Genomic DNA, 19552 nt, shown 5'->3' with positions numbered 1-19552 from the left:
CAGACTTATGAGAAGGCCAACCACACTCGCATAGTTAAGTGGTAAACCATAAAACCCACACCTTCATATGTTTATTTACTAACAGTTATATGGTCTAAAAAGGATAAGACTAGCAGAGACCATGTGTGTTAATACAAGACAATGCCATAGTAATTACTTTACAAACAAGTCCATAGTAAGCCTGACAAAGTTCTGGACTTTCTTAGAAAAAACAAGTTCTCATTATATTCAAAGCACCAAGATATGTATCAAGTATACAATGTTTCTCATGCATAAACATGACATGAATGCCATTCTCAAACCAATAAAGCTATAGGAGTGGGAGTGTGTGCACAAGCACATGGGTGCGCATGCATACATGCATGTATGTCATGCACTAAAGGAAAGTTAGGGAATCTATCCTAGTCAAATCAAGGATTTCAAATACTCCCCACCCAAAAAAAAAGGTGGGGCTATGCTTGTACGAATAGAAGATGATGAGAGATGAACAGAAGATTGAATAAAGCAATGAAAACTAGAGTGATATAAACATGTAGTGTGTGGTAGGGCTTGTATGTGACAATGTGAAGCAACAACAAACTAAAACTGCCAGCCAATTACCTATTATTTTCAACAAAGGAAGCCATGATCTTTTGCATCAACAAATTTATCCATACTTTGTCTTTACTGCTGTAAGCATTTGGTACACTTGAAAGAAGAATAACACCGCCTTTCTGGGATGGCCCATTGAACGGTGCAACCAGTGCACAAACTGCTCCCAGTGGTACTACACTCCACCCTTGTTTATCTGCATTGACATACGGACAAGGTTAAATACACCAATAGGAGCTACAAGCTTCATTACTTAAGTTGACCTTAAAATCAGCCCTTTATTTTCCCATCCTCCTGTTCATATGCAAGAGGCAAACCATTGGCCTGGAAATGTCCCATCACAACTATATCTGCAATGCAATATCCTTACCTTGCTATCTGCAGTTATTGTATTTCGTGAAATGTACATCTAAATTAGTGTCATGTAAGTATCTCCATTTCCTGTGTTTCATTTTTTTAATGAGATAAGACAGACACCCAGATCCCCACAAGAGGCCCAACCCCCTCCATATATTAGCCAAGACAGTGAGCCACACAGCTATTGTTTCTATGTGTGGATAGAATGGCTCACAAGCCAAATAAACAATGGAGCTTGATCACACTGGGACCCTCCTGCTCAATAACCCTACCAAGAAGTTGGGACCTCCTGTGTTTCATTAGCTCCACATATATTAAGACTGATTCAAATCTTCCATTCTATTATTAAAGTCCCTTAATTACACTAAAGATATGTGATGAATAGATGATCTCTACAGTTACCCTGATTTAATATGAAAGAGAAAGATAGGACAAGATAATACTACACCTTATTTAAGAGCCGATGAGATTTTCATAAAGTTGGGTAGTACCACAACACTGAAGCTAACAGCTAAAATGAAAAGGTGTGAACCTGCTGGAGAGACTGACCCTGGGACTATAATTGTGTAATGCAGATTAGTCCAAATCTAAGTGAAAAGAGGGCAGTATGGTAAGCCCACCACTTGAGTTCTGTCTTGAGATTTACTCTCAAGTGATTAGCATTTTTCTGGAGTTATTAAATTGAACTGATTAGCATTCTATTTCCCATAACAAAACCTTAATAATCAGCTAGATGGAGGTCGCTATCCTTGTTGGACATTAACCTTGATCTCATGACTTCTGCACAAGACTGTTTCAGCTGCAATGTTTGCACAATAGATGCTCATGAAAGGAGAAGTATGGAGGAGAAAAGTCCTTGGTGTAAAGAAATACTCTAACACAAAAACATAAACAGAAACCATACGACAAAGCATAGACTGATAAAAGAACATAGTTAGGGCTAGGGTAACTCAGAGACAATGAACACAGTGAATGAATGAAGTGATATAACTATTGAATATAGGATGCTTATGTAGCAAACACACTATGAAGTGAATGAATACTGAACCTCTAACTTCTATATCTCAAGGATCAAGGCAGGCGTAATGAGCTGAAGAGTGTGTCATACTCTAAATGGATCCCAAATCGTAACAAGGCAACCTCTGGATATCGAACACCAGCAAACGCAGCAGTGAGAAGCTGGATCTAATGCAGACAGCAATGACGAGAGAGAGACTAAAAAACGCAAGCTACATGAGAGATAAAGACTAAAAACGCAGGCTACAAGAGAGAGAAAGACTAAAAACGTGGCAGGACAGCCTGCAGGAAAGAGAGACTAAAAACGTAGGCAAGACAGCGTACAGGAGAGAGAAAACTGCCAATCGACAGTTGCAGCATCTGGGCGACAACCTACAGGAAGCAAACGCAGGGCTATGATAACGTGGCAGGCTGTACGGCAGCAAGTCTGCGCAGGAACAGCAATCACCTAGCTGGAATCAGCTCCAAAATGCGTGAAGAGAGCTAGAAATCAAGCACCAACTGATGGAGACAACAATGGACAGCTTCGGCTAAGATGTCCTCCTCGAACGGGGTGTGGGCAGCAAGCTGAAACACCTAAAATCTGCAAAAACGAGATTAGGACTGAATGGAGGACAGTATACCTATTTATAGAAAGTTTGGGCCCTCCCAAAAGGGTTTGTGCATGTGGGACACAAAAACTCTCTAGGATCGCATTTCTTTTATATAAACAAGGTTTCTTCATTAATTAAGCATGTTTTGGGGCTATTTAAGTAAAGCTAATGCATTTTTAGCTCAACACCCCCTCTCAGACCTAACAACGGTGCCATGAGAATAGAGGCCAGCCAAGCCCTTTCTTTGTTTATCTTTTACCCCAAGGCATCCCACCCCAAAGCAGTCAAAGCATTGAACAAAGGATACGGGTCGGCTGCCCACTGGCCTACTAAGACGAGCCCAAGTAATCAACCCAGAGAGAACAAGGCATTGGACAAAGGGTGCAGGTCGGCTGCCCAATGGCCTACCAAGCCCTACAAAGGCGGATGGAATTAGCTATGGACTTTTTATCTTTTTTTTTAGGGCTTTTTAGGTTTGGTAGATTAAGCATTAAGTGAGGGTTTCAAATCAATTTTCGTCCTATTGAGTATCCATGCCCCAAACAGGAGAGTGATAAGGGATGGTCAAACCCAAGACCTTCACAAGACAAGCATACTATCCCTGCCATTACTGGGTCTCGATGACGAAGAAAATGGCTAAGGTGTGTGTATAGCAAATATATCAAGGAAGCAAGACAAGCAAAGCAAGCAAGCAAGCTGGAAAAGATTGCCTTGGAGACTGCCATGTGCAATGCCACGAATATGGTGGATACTAGAGTCGACCACTCCAAACAACCGAAAAGGGATAAATGCGCACAGATGCATGTTTACATGAACAAAATGCCAATACATGGGATAATTCAAAGGGAGACGCAAGATGCCATCCTCATGCAATACACTATGCAACGATGCCACTTGGACAGTACCCTCACAGGGGAATTGTTCACTTGTCCAAGTGCCCTTTTACAATCACGTAGCGAGCCTTGTACTTGTCTGAAGCCCCATCAACTTTTAGCTTGGTCCTAAAAATCCACTTTATCCCAATGACTTTCTTGTGGCTCGAACGATCCACCAATGTCCAAGTCTCATTTCAATCAATACTCTCTAGCTTCTTCTCCATGGCCTCTCGCCATTGAGGCTGCTAAAGAGCCTCCTGCCATGTATCCGACTTAGAATGCGTTATATAATCAGCTGTAAACAGCGACGCAAATGATGCCTAAGAAGCAAGCCACAGGTAGATCTTCTAGGTCCCTCCAGAGTGGAATCTACTGGTAGGATCCCTGAATCCCGCATGGTCTGCTGGTGTGAGCGAGGTAACAAGTCTCGCGGAGGAGACCTAGGAGCAAAAGAATCTGCGGAAATGTCACGAGCGGGAAGTAGACCAGGCTCACTAGGCACGATCTCTGATAATGTAAAAGAAGGAATCACATCGAAATCCGGTGCAAAGGAATGCACGATATCTCTCTCATCAAAGATGACATCCTGCCTAATGATCACCTTGTTTGTCCGAGGATTAACAAAGGAAGGCTTTCGCTTCAAAGGAATATCCCACAAAAATAAGGAGATCAGCTCGCGAAGTGAGCTTTCCTATCTTGTCATCATGTGTGTGTGTGTATACACACAACACCCGAAGACTCTAAAGTAGAAAATAACAGGCCGAGAGCCAAAAAATGCCTCATACGGGGTCTTCCGAGGAAGAGCCACAATCGGTGTGTACACACAATACCCGAAGACTCTGAAGTGGAAAATAACAGGCTGAGAGCCAAAAAATGCCTCATACAGGATCTTCTGAGAAAGAGCAACAGTCGGGCACCGGTTGAGGATGTACGCCAAAGTGTTAACAGCCTTGACCCAAAGGCGCTCAAGGAGCTCTGTTGCAAACAACATAGAGCGTGTCATTTCCATGACTGTCCGGTTCCTACGCTCTATGACTCCATTCTAAGAAGGAGAGTTGGTAGACGTGAGCTAGTGTGAGATACCATGCTTCTGTAGAAACTTAGAAAACTCGTGGGAGATAAACTTACCACCGCTATCACTCCTCATGCAACCGACACAACGACCAGTCTAGTTATAAACCAACAGCACCAAAGCAAAAAAATGTGTGAAAGCATCTGATTTATGCTTGAGAAAGTACACCCACATATATCTGGAATGATCATTCACTATCAACAAGAAGTACAACGCGCTATTCAAGGTGGCAGTGGATGTCGGCCCAAAGAACAACATGAATCAATCTAAAAGGCGTCTCAACACGATGTGAGGTTTATTGAGGGAATGGGGTATGGTGCTGCTTCTCGAGCTTACATGCTTTACAAATATCTCAAACTAGCTTCAGGCATGGAAGGCCCTCAACCAACTCACGGTGTGACAACTCATAAAGAGAGTCATAACCAAGATGCCTTAATAAGCGAAAATGCCAAAGGCGCTCATTGTTCGTAGGGCGCAACCTTGAGCCTGAATCTTGACTGAGGAGTTGTTTCCTACGTGGACTTGCTTGGCTACAGGGGCTCGGGAATGAAAGATGTCCACTATAAGAGTCATATGATAGGTAGCTCCACTGTCCACAATCCAAACAGGAGCTTGAATACTTGGTTGTGACAAGTGGGCCTCTGCGGTAACCTTGCTAGGAGGCAACTCACAGATGTGGACGAGACTCGCATCTAATGTCTCTATGGAGATGAAGTGGACCTCTACAGACTAGTCAGACAAGCCCTTTGGAGTTGAGAACGTTGTTGACTGAGATGGCTAAGCGGTGGCAGTATAAGTTTGACCTTTAAATTGCCCCTTTCCATCACCCTATCTACCTTGTTGGGGGTTGCCCAACTGAGGGGCGGGGGTCTATGACTTAGGTTTTTGTGTTGTGCCTCTTGCCTTTGATCGACACTCGTCAAAATGGCCAGCCTTTTAACAATGTTGACAATACCTATTCTTTTTAGGTACATTCTGCTACCCAAGTTTGAGAGATTAGAATATTCCTTGTGATTCCCCGGATTTATTTTGCTTTTTATTTTGATTTTGATTTTTTATTTTGAGTGGAGGTTTGTTTTTGTTTTCCCTTCCCTTGTTGCCCTTTTTGAGAATGAGCAACAAGAGCCCCCTCTGAAGAGGAATTCATATGAAACTGATCGAACAACCATGCGTAACGCAACAACTAACACTCAAATTCATAGAATGTAGACATGGTAGGCTTTGAAACTATACCTTCCATAAAATTGAAGTATTTCCTCAGGAGTTTATTTAGAAACAATGTGACCTGATTATCAAAGGACTTGCGAGTCCCCACAGTGGAGAATTCAGCAAGAAGACGTCGATACTCAACCAACTTGACTTTCAAGTCATCCTGGTCAGTGATTTTAAAATGTTAGAGCTCATGGTCAAGATTGATACAACGGGTCTTATCCTGAGCTGCATAGCGGTCGGTCAAGTGTGCCCATCACTCTAATGCTAAATCAAAATGCTAAAGCTGAGAATGAAACTCGAGCAATAAGCCTTGTATCAGCTCGACAATCGCGAAGGCATTCCTATCCTTCCATGAGCTAACAACCTCGTATGGGACAAGTGCAGAATTGGATTGGGGTTTCAACCCCATCACAAGATCCCATAGGTTCTGGGAGTCAAGGACATGTCTCATCAAGTTCGACCAAGTGGTAAAGTTTGACCCGTTAAAACGAGTCTTATCATTAAATACATGCTTAACAGAATATGAGCTAGAATCATGAGGTGTCGGGTAGGTGGGGTAAGATGGATGTAGGGGATAAGATGGTGGAGGTGGATGTGTCTAATAGGTAGAAGGAGGTAGAGTTGGGTAGACAGAAATAGGCTGTGAGTATCCAATTAGTGCCGATTGAGAGAGAGACATTGAAACATGAATGTTTCCATAAGATGCCGATGTAGGTAGAGGCACTGGGACATTAAAGCCTTGTCCAAAGTGAGGCTAGGGCACAGCAGTATGACCAGAAGGTCCACTAGATAAACCCATGGAGGCAAACTATGGAGTCGATTGATCCACACTCGGAAGAGACTGAGGGGAATACCCAAGCTACAATGATCCCAAAAATGTGTGTGAAGTAGGTGGAACACTACCCAGCTGAGGTAAGGATGAGATCCTAAAGAATGTGCCTATATTTCCATAACCCCCCGATGTGATGTGAGATGCAACATGAGATGTCTGAAATAAAAGTGTAAATGGTATGATTGGAAGTGAAAAAGCAGCGGAAGAATGTGGTGGGATAGGTGGATTTTTTTTTAAATATAGTATGCGAGGTACAAATACATTTTGTTTATTTTTAACATTTAATGATTAGAAATGAAAATGTGAAGATGATGATGCACCATACAATGAGGAAAAAGGAACACCAAATTCATTCTGATTTTGTCAAGTAGACTAAAAATAAGAAAGAGTAGAAGAAGAGGTACCTAGCTTTTTCTTATAATCCCCACAACATGTGTTAACATATAAGAATTGGTCCTCAAGAGGGCCTTTTCTGTAGTCCATAGGCTTGACTCTTTCTTCCATATGATCTCTACAGAATATTGCAAAGCAGAAGAGGTAAAAGAAGAAGGAACAAAAGACGAATCTAGAGTACCTTGCACCGGAGTGAACGGAAGAGGATAAAAGAAATAAACATACTTTGCGTCCTGTTCTCCAAGAGGGAGATCTATCCGTGATAGAGGTCTCAATGGCCCTACAACATCATCAAATTTATGCGCAACATTTGAAGAGAGAAATTTGTGCATACCTTTATTTAGAAGCTTTTCTTAAAGGGCAATCCTTCAATCGAGCTCCTCATTCTTTTTTCATCTATAAACTATGATCAGTTTGTATTCTTCAAAGACCAGCTTGCCTAGCTTTTCTTCCATGTAATTAGAAATGTCTTCCACCATGTTGGAACTTTATGGAGCAAGCTAATCGGCCCATTCTCGCTCGGTTCTCGGCATAGTTGGTTCTGGAGACTGAATTGGTATTGTTGTATTTGAAGTCATTTGAACCTATTGTTGTTCTTCCTTCTTGTGTAGATCTTTCACATCAAAGGCCTAGGTTTCTCAGAGAGTACCACGCTTTGATACCATGTAAAGAAATGCTTTGACACACAAACATAAACAAAAACCATACAACAAAGCACAAACTGATAAAAAAACACAGTTAGGGTTAGGGTAACTCAGAGACAATGAACATGGTGAATGAATGAAGTGATATGACTACTCAATATACGATACTCATGCAACAAACACACTATGCCGTGAATGAAAACTGGACCTCGAACTCCTGTATCTCAAGGATTAGGGCAGAGGTAATGAGCTGAAAAGTGTGTTATACTCTAAACGGATCTCAAATCGCAGCAAGGCAATCTTCGGGTATCAAACACCAGCAAACGCAACAGTGAGAAGCTAGATCTAATGCAAACAGCAATGAGGAGAGAGAAAGACTAAAAACGCAGGCAGGACAGCCCCTGTAGGAGAGAGAAAACTACCAATCAATAGCTGCAGCAGCTGGGCGATAGCCTGCAGGAAGCAAATGCAAGGCTATGATAATGTGGCAGGCTGTACGGCAACAAGTCTGCGTAGGAACAACAATCACCTAGATGGAATCAGCTCCAAACTACGTGAAGAAGGCTGGAAATCAAGCACCAACTGATGGAGACCGCAATGGACAGCTTCGGCTAAGATGTCCTCCGCGAACGGGGTGTGGGCAGCAAACTGAAACACCTAGAATCTGCAAAAACGAGATTAGGGCTAAATGGAGGGCAGCATACCTATTTATAGAAAGTTTGGGCCCTCCCAAAAGGGTTTGTGCATGTGGGACACAGAAACTGTCTAGGATTGCGTTTCTTTTATATAAACAAGGTTTCTTCATTAATAAAGCATGTTTTGGGGCTGTTTAAGTAAAGCTAATGCATTTTTAGCTTAACACTTGGAAGTTCTTGAAGTCATAGAGGCTCGTGCTACATTGGCAATGAGTCTTGCATTTAACGAGCTTTTTATTTTATGGTGCACAATTGGAGACATAATTAGGAGGATGAGAGTATCTCATGGAATGAGTAATATCAATTATTTTCTACTCACTGGAATAAATATCATTCATTTCACCGCATTGATCTTTCGTGAGCTTGAAGTGGTTCATACACTAGCAAATGCATGTTAATACCTTACTGTTAGTGTATGCATGTTGGTTCGGCAATCAAGCCTGTCAATGGCCATATGTGTATGTACCAAAGCATTCCAATTGAGAAATTTACTTGCAGACAATACAGACTGTTGCATCCTTGCTGTTCCTGCAGTGATGCAGTGTTTTTCAAGCTGTTTGCACAACTCTAGCCCTAAGGATCAAAGGCTGCACTTTTGCAAGCATATCAAGCTGATGGTTCTGCAATACCTACCAGGTCTGACATTTCACTTTAGAGTCGGTCTGTTTTTGCAAGCTACACCTTATTTTGGCTCTCCCATTTTTATGTAACTGCAATGGAATAATCAGCGATGGCTGGCAAGAGACTTGCCTGTCTGCAGTCCAAGCACATCATCCTTTTTCCAACCCCGACTTGTATTGCTTGAGTTGCTGAGTTTAATTGTTTGAATTGCTGCCATAGACTGCCTATTTTCTCAAGCATTTGATTTTATCAAACAATTGTGCATCTAGATTTGTGGAACATTAGGGTACTTGCCCGCATTCGTAGGTAGATATAACTGCCTGTCATTATCAAGCAAGGCACTGCTCCTCAACATTCTCTGTAACCACTGGAGAAGATCTCCTTCAACATCTGCAGAGATATCCCACAAGCCTCTGGCGCAGAGGAGTTCCCCATACCATATTGCCTGATTTAAACAACGGCATTAGTGAGTGTCCTCCTAGGCTACAATTTTTCCATATTCAAAGAAGCTAAAGCAAGAGCACTTAATGTACATTTCTGCATACCAAAGACGTGGTATTTGTATTCTTGAGTAAAGCAAATGATCCCCAAGCTAAATCTTCTTCTTCTGCTTCAGAAAGGCCTTTGGCTAGAGCAAAAATTTGTCTACATGTTGGCATTGCAGTAGCTGTTGTCTTTGAAGATCCTCCCTAAAAATAAGTGGGAATGACATCATAATAAGAACATAGAACAATCAGACTATTTCAAAGCAGCCTTGTGAGTCAGCAGAATCAACTTAAGTTTTGATAACTGAACACAATCTACAATTGTGACAGAAAAAGAGCCAATACAACACCTAGAAGAATGCCATGTGAGCAAAAAAAAGCTTATTCAAATCAAAAGACACTGGTCTTTCAAGATAAGCTTTAACATCCTTTGCAGTGTGACTATAGGCGCAAGCTGTGTATTGCATAGTCTTGAATGTAGGCTGTATATTACATATTCCCAACTTTCAGCTCTCTAGATATCAGTCCAGTGGAAGTCTTGATATCATAAGAGATCACATATTCGCAACTTCCCTCTCTCTTAATGTTAATGTGGTGGAAAGTCTCAATATCATCAAGGACCCTTGGGAAAAATACTTGTGCAACTGTAAGAGAAGTATTTCTGAAGTCACCACATCCAGCAAATACCAAAAAAGAATTCAAACTAACCAAAATCAGAAAATGGTACAAAGATGCTTCAGATGACCACCCACAAAACTCCTAGATACCCTTACCTAGAATAAGAGACCCATGGGAAAATACTTCTACAACTAAAAGAAAAGTATTTCTGAAGTCACCCCATCCAGCAAATGTCAACAAGGCATCAAACTAACCAGCATCAGGGATTGGTACAAAGATGCTTCAGATGACGACACCCACAAAACTCCTAGAAACCCAATCCCTAGATATTTAGAAAAGGAAGAAGAAAAGGTTACAAGTTGTAGCATGTATCATCCACAAATGAAGCATAATTTGGTCAATTGTGATGTTGTCTTTCAAGAAGATGTGAAACCTTTACATTCATGTACCCCAGAGACACATGTATGCTCATAAGACATATATGACACTTTGGTGCCTCCTTTCTAATGGGCAGTGAGGCAGTTTTTCAGCTTATTTAGTTTTCTAACTAGTCCACAAAATGGCCTATTTCTGCTGCAGATGTAGGAGGTGCACTTGTTAAGGAGAAAGCACAATTTAACTATGCCAAAAGGGTTGTTGCAGATGTTACATGACAGTAAATTGTATGCACCTTTGTCTAGTCGTACTTGTTCTAGCTCTCATAGTGTGTCTTATACATTGGATTGTTATACAATGGCTGTTTCCAATACATATAATAAGGATGAGCCTATTTCCTTTGAAAAGGCACGAAATTCAGAAAAATCGGATGGTTGCTATGCACTTTGAGTATGATGCTTGTCAGAGCATGACATCTCCAGGACAGGCAGGATGCCATGTGGCAGGTCGGCCAGTCGCAGGTGCCACGTGGCAGGCAGTCGGGGACTGCAGCCAGTTGGACAGCAGTCAGCTGGATTTAATGCAGCCGACCTGCATTATTTGGGCAATTTTTTCCAGCCTATTTATAGGCTTTGTTTTCAGCAGCCTCAATCAGTTGTTTTCACAAATTTCAAGCTGCAAATCATGGAGATTGCCCTCGGGGCTGACAAATACTGAGATCGTCGAGGTGGAGACATATGCAAATATTCTCTCTACACCTATGTATAATTCTGCATACTTATACAGCATTCTTCACTGCAGATTTTCTGCGTATCACTATCTCTTTCTCTCTCTTTGTTCACTCTGTCTTGGTCATTCACTTCCACATTGCTTCCCTCTGACATGGTATTAGAGCATTGAAGGATTGACCTACGGCGGACCCATCTGATGAGGAGATTTCAACGCGACACAAGGCTGCGTTTTCAGCGTTCAAGTGCAAGCAGGTGGGTTGCGCATCAAAACAAGGCTGAGGCAAGCATGGGCGTGCGAGAAAGGAGAAGATTTGCTGAAGTTGCTGCTAGTTTTTGTTGTTAGAGAAGGAAGAAGGCTGCATTTTGGGCCTTCAAGTGCAGATTTTACCTTTTTCATCGCCTCCGGCGGGTGAAGAAGGAGCAGGCCAAGCAAACCATAGCCCTAGAAAGTTATATTTTCATAGTCAAAGGGGGCTGCTCTTGTGTTTTGTGCAAGCATTGTAGGTGAAGATGTCTTCTGAGACCAAGACAAAGTTTTAGGCGATCATGGACCGGAAGGTGCCTGTCTTATCGGCTCTTCCATTAGATCAAAAGCTTGATGGCAAGACGCATCTAGTGGATCATGATGCTTGCCATCCTAGAGTCCTATGATTTGGTGGAGCTTGCTACAGAGGCTACTCATCATCCTTCTTCCCGAGACAAGTCCAAACTCTCTTCTAGTGAAAAGGTGGAGTTGGCAAAGGCTCAAGCACATTGGGATAAACTCAATACTCGTATTTGCTTGAATTTATTCCTCTCATGTACTACAATTGTTATCTCTCATATTGAGCATTTGACGATGGCTTGGGAGATATAGCTAAAGCTTGATTAGATGTACAATCGGATGACCGTCATGAAGCGAGTTTCTTTGGAAGTGCAGATCCGGACAATAAGTATCAACAAGTCATCTTCTATGTGGGAGCATATCAACAAGCCGAAGCAACTTCAGATACAAGTTCAAAACACAAGAAAGGTGATCATTTTTTAAGATATGGCGATAACTCTTCTTTCACAGTTACCACCCCACTTCAATGGTTTTTATTCCGCATTGATTGCTTCTGAGTGGTCTAAGACTCTTCAGTGGGAAGAGTTTGTTCCTATGGTCTTGGACCAAGAGAGGCAACTGAAAGGTACCAATGCTTCAAAATCTAAGGCCTTGGTTGGTTAGTCCTCCTCAGAAGAAGGGAAAGGACCAAAAGAAGGAGAATAAATCTAAGAAGGACAAAGACAAGTAGTCTACTTGTCACATTTGTGGCAAAACAAGTCATTGAAAGAAGGATTGCCCCAACAAGGAGAAGAAGGAGAAGGAGAAGGAGGAGAATGAGAAATCTTCAAAGGATTTCGAAGCGGAGGCTGCTCCCTCATCAGTTGCTTTCCTCCACTTAGAGGTGGTTGAGGATTCAACCTTGACCGCTTCTGATGCTATGTTGACGGCCCCATACACTTGGGAGTGGATTGTTAACAGTGGTGCCTCCCCACACATGACTCCTTCTTCAACAAGTGTTGCTCATTTGTGGCCTTCGCATGGCCAAATTCTCATTGGTGATAGTTCGTCTATTCCTATACAGGGACGGGGCAACATGCATCTTATATGGATGTGGTGGTGCCCATACATCCGAGGTACTTTATGTGCTGCCATTGGGATACCATCTTCTTTCAGTGCACAAGATTTGTGCCCTCGGCCTTTTGGTCAAATTTGATGTGGATTCTTTTCGGATTCTTAATCGAGGATCAAGATATGTTCATTCTTCAAGTTATGAGGAGAAAGGAGTCTATAAGTTGCGGTCTTCTTCTGCCTTGACTTCTCTTTTTTTTCCCACACACACACGGTTTGAGCTTTGGCATGCTCAATTTGGCCACCTTAATTATGATTACCTTCGAAAGACGTCAAAGGGACAACTTATTCGAGGTCTGCAGGATATTGTGGTGAGCTAGCAGCCTTGTGTATCCTACATCCATGGGAATCAGACTCGTAATGTTGTTCCCAGTAAGGCTTCAAGGCAGTCTTCAGCACCCTTGGAGCTTGTTTCTACCAATCTTTGCGGACCGATAAAGACAGAGTCCCTTCGAGGGAGCTTGTATTTCATGTCATTGTGGATTATTACAACAGGATGACCTAGGCTTATTTCTTGAAAACGAAGTCGAAGGCTTTCTCTAACTTTAAGGATTGTTTACTCTTTAAGGAGAATTGATTGGGCCAAAAGCTTAAGACTTTACGATCGGATAATGGCGGAGAATTTGTTTCTAATGAGTTTACTCGTTTTTGTGCAGATCGTAGTATTCACCAGGAGTTTGCCAATACAAACACCCCTCAGGAGAATGGCATCTTGGGGCGGAAGAATCGCAGTGTGATCAAGATGGCCCGTACCATGATGGAGCATCATTAGACACCTCAATGTCTATGGGCTGAGGTCGTGGCTACCACAGTTCACATCCTTAATCGTTTCCCTACTTCTGTTGTTGTTGGTATGACTCCATATGAGGCGTACTTTGAGTCCAAGCCAGATGTTTCTTATTTCAAGGTATTTGGGTGTGATGCCTATGTTCACATTCCGAAGACACATGATAAATTTGAAGCGGCTCCCAAAAGACAGGTGTTTGTGGGCTATAGCTCGCAGTCTCAAGGCTACTGATTATATGATCCTATTAAGCGGGATGTCTACACGAACCGTGATGTTTAGTTCATGGAAGTTCCAATCTCAAAGGGGAGTAAGAAACACCCTGTTCTTGGAGATCCAGGTGACAGCTAGGCCTAAGCGACTATTCCTCTGGAGCCTATGCCTCCTGAGGACTCCTCTTCGGATGAGGAGCTTAGTTCCCAACCACCGGATTCACAAATTGCTCCCCCGCCGCCGGTGGAACTTCCAAAAACTTCAACTGATGGAGAGCGATCCGGTCTCCTCCTCGTTGGGCTTGTGACACTCTTTGTGATGCAAGGATTGAGAGGATCCCTAAGGAGTGGTAGCTGCAAGATGGCCTGCAACGTTCTTGGAGGAACCAAGCACACCACACTAAGCTTGTTTACACTAATTACTGTTTGATGACTCGTGTCATGCAAGATTGGGAGCCCACTTCCATGAAGGAGACTTTACAGCATGATCATTGGCGGAAAGTAATGGACCAAGAGCTAGAGTCGATTGAGAGGAATGGCACTTGGTATCTCAGTGCCAAAGCCTCCTAATAAGAAGATCATTAGAGTCAAATGGATCTTCAAGACCAAGTACCGTAGTGATGGCACATTGGATAAGCACAAGGCCCGCCTTGTTACTAAAGGTTTTGCACAATGCTAAAGGTTTTGCATAGTGCTCAGGCATTGATTTCCATGATACTTTTGCCCCTACAACTCAAATGGCCACTATTTGCGATGCTCTTGCCTTGGTGGCTAGCCACAAGAGATGGCCGGTTCATCAGCTAGATGTAAAGTCTACCTTCTTGAATGGATAGTTGAAGGAGGAGATCTATATTGAGCAGCCTCCAAGCTTCGATTCTTCTGATGGTAAGGTGTACAGGTTGCAGAAGGCTCTGTTTGGCCTTAAGCAGGCTCCCAAGTCCCCATGCTTGGAATGAGAAGATTGACTCGTTCCTCCGAAAGCAATTAGGGTATCGGCGTTCCAAAGCCAATCCGCAGTTGTATGTACACACCTCAGGTGGAGATCGTGTGTTGTTTGTCCTTTATGTGGACGACTTGATTGTGACAGGTGACCATACTCAAATGGTCGAGCATACGAAGACAGCACTTCATGAGAAGTTTGAGATAACAAATATGGGACTTCTCCACTTTTTTCTAGGTCATGAGATCTATCAGACTCCGAGGGGGACCTTTATTTCCCAGCAGCGGTATGTACAAGAACTCTTGGTGGCTACATGTGAGATGGAGGGATGCAAGTCTCTTACGACTCTTGATTTTGGGATCTATTATCCTGCTGGTACACGTGCTACGAACTTGGTCTTTACCGGTTGAAGTGATTTGGATTGGGCTGGTAATGTGGATCATCCGTGGACCACGACAGGTTATTGCTTTACCTTGGGTATTGATGTTGTTTCATGGTGCAACAAGAAGCAACCTACAGTTGCCCTCTCTTCGACTTAGGCAGAGTATCAGGTGGCGTCTTCTACTACATGTGAGACAGTGTGACTTCGCAAGCTTCTGGAGGAGCTTGGCTGCCTGTTGACAGGTCCTACTGTTCTCCAATGCAACAATGAGAGTTGCGTTGCCTTGGCCAAGAATCCTATGTTTCATGCTCGGACAAGGCATATTGAGATCTCATACCATTTCATTTCCCTGGTCTATTGTAAGACAAAGGACAATCTTGTAGACTTTTTTACCAAGGCACTTCCCGAAGCTTCACTTCGACAACACTCCAAATCCCTTAGCCTTCTGTCGTGTCCAAAATCTGAGAGGGGGTGTTAGAGCGTGACATCTCCAGGACAGGCAGGATGCCATGTGGCAGGTCAGCCAATCGCAGGTGCCACATGGTAGGCACTTAGATAGCAATCGGCTGCATTTAATGCAACCAACCTGCATTATTTGGGGCATTTTTTTCAGCCTATTTACAGGCTTTGTTTTCAACAGCTCAGTCAGTTGTTTTCACAGATTTCACGTTGCAAACCGTGGAGATTGCCCTCGGGGCTGATGGAGATTGAGATTTTCAAGGTGGAGACATACGCAGATATTCTCTTTGCACCCGTGTATAATTCTACATCCTTATACAGCATTCTTCACTACAGATTTTATGCGTTTCACTGTCTCTCTCTCTCTTCTCTCTCCGTTCACTCTTTGTCTTGGTCATTCACTTCCGCATTGCTTCACTCTCACAATGCTATTGTCAAAAACAGCACTTGGTTCTTGTGTAGCTTTCCTCTAGCAAAAAGGCCCTTGGTACTAATTGGGTTTATAAGTTATGGGTTTACAAGTTGAAACATAAGCCATATGGTAATGTTGATAACTATAAGGCTAGACTTGTGGCAAAGGGTTATGCATTTGTAATAACTCCTCCATTAGCATAATGTGTCAAGTTGTACCAGCACTGTTTCAAAGACTTACATAAAGCACAGGGTGAACACGGATATCCAAAGTAAATACAACTTGTAGAATATACTACTCATCCCCTACGGGCACGAAGCATATCCTCTCTACAATTTTGTTGGTTTGTTTTGATATAGTACTTATCCTCTATGGCCCTTCGAACACCACGCTCACCTTTTCGGAATCTATCCAAATGCCATCAGCCAAGATGGCATGGTCAAGATGAGGCAAAAAAACAACCACTCCCTGCAATATGATTGAGTATACTTTCTCTGCTAGATGTGAAACCCTATATGAGGGAGCTTTATGACAACATTTTCCAGTCTTCACTGATGCAGACAATGTCTTCAATTCCAATTAGGACCCATGCAAAGATTATGAAGTCAACGAAAGACAGGCTGACAAAGGCACAGAAATCTGAATGCCACCCCCAAGGGCTTGAGGTAGGACCCATCAAATGTCAATACATGCAAGAGATTTCCTTTTATTACACTTCTGACTTGTATCTTCCCAAAACAGCAAAAGCAAACTACCAACAGCCTATTTAAAGCCAGCCAGCTCTCTCTCCTTTTAGTATCAAGGTACATATGCCTCCTCCATACTGCTACTAACTAGTTTTAGCATCACTGGGATATTTCTGAAAGCAATTCTGTTGCTCCATAGGCTGTCCCATTAGGATATTTCAGGCTCTCCACTGCAACCTTTAATTTACTGTCTTTAAATGGCATAGCCCTATGCTACCAAAAATCAGCTCCACCCCTGTTCTCCTATTTTCTGCTCATTCCAACCTTTGGCATACCTTATCCAAAACTCTATTGGAGCATTGTTGTATGCTCACTAGCCTAGGATACTCATGCATATGTTTCTCAAATCTTCATAGCAGTGAGCCATTTCTATCACACTTCCAACATAAACTCAAGTTTTTGGGCAAGAAAAGCAGGCCAGATTAACTACTTAGGCTGTTAGGGCTGCAATTCCAGGCCCTGACCTAGATTGTACCTATTATGCAGACTACCCACACCTTTATTTTGATCCGGACCAAACATAGTATTACCAATCAAGTGCTCCCAGGCTCCATTTTCCTAGGGAACTTAATCTGCTGGCGTCAGCCAGCTCAATCTCAATGATAAAGTGTCAAGGCCATCATTTCTACAAGACAATTGACTTTAAGCTTCCTTTTGCTCAGGCAAGCTATTTTTCATTCATCTTTGAGCATTGTCTTCACCAATAAACTACAGTATTCATAGGGCAAGTTTTTTGGGGTTTTTTCGCATACTTCTGTAGGATCTAAGATGTCTCATCTGGCAGAATCCAGCTCATTTTGAGGTTAAACGTTGGATAAAAAGATAACTTCAAGGAGAATCTTTTCATCAACTGATGCTGTCTTTATTGTTTGCAGCTGGCAAGGAAATGTTTGCCAGCTTGTATTAATTAAAAATCTGTGGAATAAATTTTTCGTGATGAGGGTGAGCTCTTCCTACCCTATTGCTTATCTTGTGCTTCCTTGTACTTCAGTTATCTCCTTGATTCATGCAACTATATCACAGAGAATCAACTTCCACAACCCATCTAGGGTGCAAGAAATGTGCTTGAATTTGAACATCCATCAGGCACATCGCCCAAGAGCATGCCAATAATAAGTTTCCTAGGATGCACATTTGTGTAGGAAGTCTAGTAATCACCGAGTTTAAGTTACAGAGATCAATTGTCGCCAGTATGGGATCAAGAATCAATGGGAACGACTGGTGAAGCTCTACACTAGATTTTATTTGCTTTGTCACCTGAGATATTTCAGCATCTTAAATCATTAATGGAATATTATTTGTCAACATGCATATTAATGGAAGCTACATTAACTGACTTAAAACAAGTCTTTAAAATGATTATCAATCTCATCATCTAGAGAGTTAAAGCACGTCTTGCTGTTTTTGAAAGGGTGACAGGACTTGAGAACTTTACAAACATATCCTACAAACATCGTCTAAGGCATACTCATTCATGTTATCCTGTAAGAATAATCAGTGTCTTCAGTAATCTTCTGTCTTAAAAGTGTATTCCTAGCTACATTCATAAAAGCAAATCAGTTATTCCCACAAATACAATACAAATGAGAATTCAAACAGTTAACATACCCATAGCTTTATCAGCTAGAAAATCGTACATTCAAGATCCTTCCAATCGAGGGCAGAGTGATGGAAAAGATAGCATTGCAAAAACCCACAAATTCTGTTCGCTGCAGATAACAATAGAAGAGTAGAGTGTAAAACTTGAGATTAATATCTGCTGCAAAATCCTCCTGTATACTCCCGCTCCAAGCTTGTTCCCAAGGACATGTATTGATGTATACTGTGGATACCACGTTTCAATTATAACAAATGTGCTATTGCGATGTTAATTGGGATGTATTGACGCATAATGTGAAATAGCACGTTTCTGTAAGCAATTCAATGATAACAAATGTGCTGTTACGTTGTAAATTGGGATGTATTGATGCATAATGTGAATACCACGTTTCCTACATTTGCAAATCAATAATAACAAATGTACTGTTGCGATGTACATTGAGATGTGTTGATGTATAATGTGAATACCACATTTCTTCTTAGCAATGCAACGATAACCAATGCACTGTTGCGATGTAAATTGAGATTCTACCCATTGAGCAGCCGGCACACCGTTTGTGGTCAGTAAGTGGTTTAACAACAGAATTGCACCGAATGAGAATCCAATTACACGAGGCAAATCAGAGTCATCAAACCCAGGAATACCTGCGATTCATCAAAAACTTGTAAGGATACTTATGGAATGCAATCAGGTAACCATGGAATGGAAACCAAGTAGCACATACGAGCTAAAGAAGGTAAAGTGGATACCTAAAGTGAAGCGAAATACTGAGACATCCAAAGTGGACTCGGGATCAGAAGAAACGGAGGCAGGAGAAGCAAACGAGGAGGAGGAGGAGGAGAGAGTGTTGTCTCTGCGGGAAGCGCAAGAGGGAGACAGGCGGGTAGAGGGGCGCAAATGCTGAAGGTGGGAGAGCGAACAGAAAGAATGCGGGAGAGATGCGGCAGCATTCACCATGGCCACAGACATGGCTCGCCAGTGTTCAGAAACTGAACACCTCGAACAGATGATGATCTAATTAGATAATAATGATACCAGGATTTTCATAAACGGTCTTTATAACTAGGTGTAAGGGGAACCTAGCTGATATAAATAAACAATAATATCAAAATTTACTCTCCCCAAGGGGAGAACTTCAAAACCTTAAAATCTACGAAGCCTTCCCTACTCATGAAGGAGAAAGTCTAAGTACTAAAATAGTATGTTTCTAACTTGATGGCTAGGTAAAGAGGTTGAGTTTGATTGTTGAGCA

The 19552-nt window shown here is 42.2% G+C and overlaps 1 protein-coding gene across 1 annotated transcript; it reads right to left on the bottom strand.

Moving 5' to 3' along the window:
• Positions 1–480: 480 nt before the first annotated feature.
• Positions 481–19323, bottom strand: HCF208 (chaperone (DUF2930)). Its single transcript, XM_087684539.1, has 6 exons — positions 19050–19323; positions 18832–18944; positions 18338–18409; positions 9448–9591; positions 9197–9347; positions 481–787 (listed from the first exon to the last, which is right to left on the bottom strand). Exons 1-6 carry the CDS (start codon positions 19267–19269, stop codon positions 597–599), a joined length of 891 nt encoding a protein of 296 aa, XP_087540665.1. The 5' UTR covers positions 19270–19323; the 3' UTR covers positions 481–596.
• Positions 19324–19552: the final 229 nt, after the last annotated feature.

Source organism: Lygodium microphyllum, chromosome 9, assembly GCF_053477565.2.
Source record: "Lygodium microphyllum isolate KBCC chromosome 9, Lygodium_microphyllum_v1.1.10, whole genome shotgun sequence".
NCBI classification, from domain to species: domain Eukaryota; kingdom Viridiplantae; phylum Streptophyta; class Polypodiopsida; order Schizaeales; family Lygodiaceae; genus Lygodium; species Lygodium microphyllum.
The sequence above is the reverse complement of the archived record's forward strand: the minus strand, read 5'-3'. Positions and strand labels throughout refer to the sequence as shown.